Raw genomic sequence first — 875 nt, 5'->3', positions numbered from 1 at the left:
TTCGTGTGCCTGTTTGTGTGTGCCGTAGATCGCGGATTGCCCGAGGAGGAGCCCGAGGAGGAGTTTGATCGTGAGCCCGAGCCCGAGGACCAGTACCGCGAGCCGGAACTCCCGGAAGGCTTTGAAGACGGCAAGTCCAATCTCACCCTTTTGATGCATACTTAATACCTAGTTTTTCAAACACGACCCATTGGCCTGTTTTACAAAATGCATATTACTTTATCGCAAGACATGGTTGGATAGCCACCCCTTGATTGATATGAACATTCCTTGTTGTCCTATGCTTATCTCTAAATATGACTCGCTCTGTTTTGTTGATAACCGCTGCTAGAACGCTTAGGAATCTGTTACTCAAATGCAATCATTATCACAATGGTGTATTCGGAAAATCAAGGTGTGTGTGTGTGTCCAAGTAAGAGTAATGGCTTTTGGGTTCGGGGAAAAAGGAATGTGAAGACGGGATGGATGGGTGTTCCTTGTGTGGGATGCCCAGTTGTTGTGCTCGTACCTTGGTGGTTGAGCAATGTTGGGAGATATCCATCCGGTCGTAATTAAGGACCGAGTTAATGTGTCATCTTGCCTAATTCCACTATCGTGCAACCACTCGACCGTTGTATGGGCAACGGCTTAGCATAAATCCCACTAGCTGGATGGTTAGTCCTCAGGGGTGCTGGTGAGCAACGGAAACCCATGGAAAAGGAGTAAGATCTTGGTGACTTGAGTCCCGGTTACGGTCTCCTGAATCAGCCGTGGACCCCTTGGGTGTTCCGTGAGAACTAGCCAGTCTTAGCTAAGTGGGTAATGGCTTTGTTAGGATCCGTACCGTCACTAAGTGATTGTGCTACGGTACCCTACTTGTGGGAAAAGTGTACACC

The 875-nt window shown here is 48.2% G+C and overlaps 1 protein-coding gene across 1 annotated transcript in view; it reads left to right on the top strand.

Annotated features, from left to right (window-relative positions):
- The window catches only part of LOC111258319 (mucin-7-like), a 1,504-nt gene extending 1,164 nt beyond the window's left edge, over positions 1-340 (top strand). The window contains exon 2 of the mRNA XM_022829489.1: positions 332-340. Coding sequence (XP_022685224.1) covers positions 332-340 — 9 coding nt within the window. The remainder of the gene's footprint in view (positions 1-331) is intronic.
- Positions 341-875: the final 535 nt, after the last annotated feature.

This window comes from Setaria italica, chromosome VIII (genome assembly GCF_000263155.2).
Source record: "Setaria italica strain Yugu1 chromosome VIII, Setaria_italica_v2.0, whole genome shotgun sequence".
NCBI classification, from domain to species: domain Eukaryota; kingdom Viridiplantae; phylum Streptophyta; class Magnoliopsida; order Poales; family Poaceae; genus Setaria; species Setaria italica.
The sequence above is the reverse complement of the archived record's forward strand: the minus strand, read 5'-3'. Positions and strand labels throughout refer to the sequence as shown.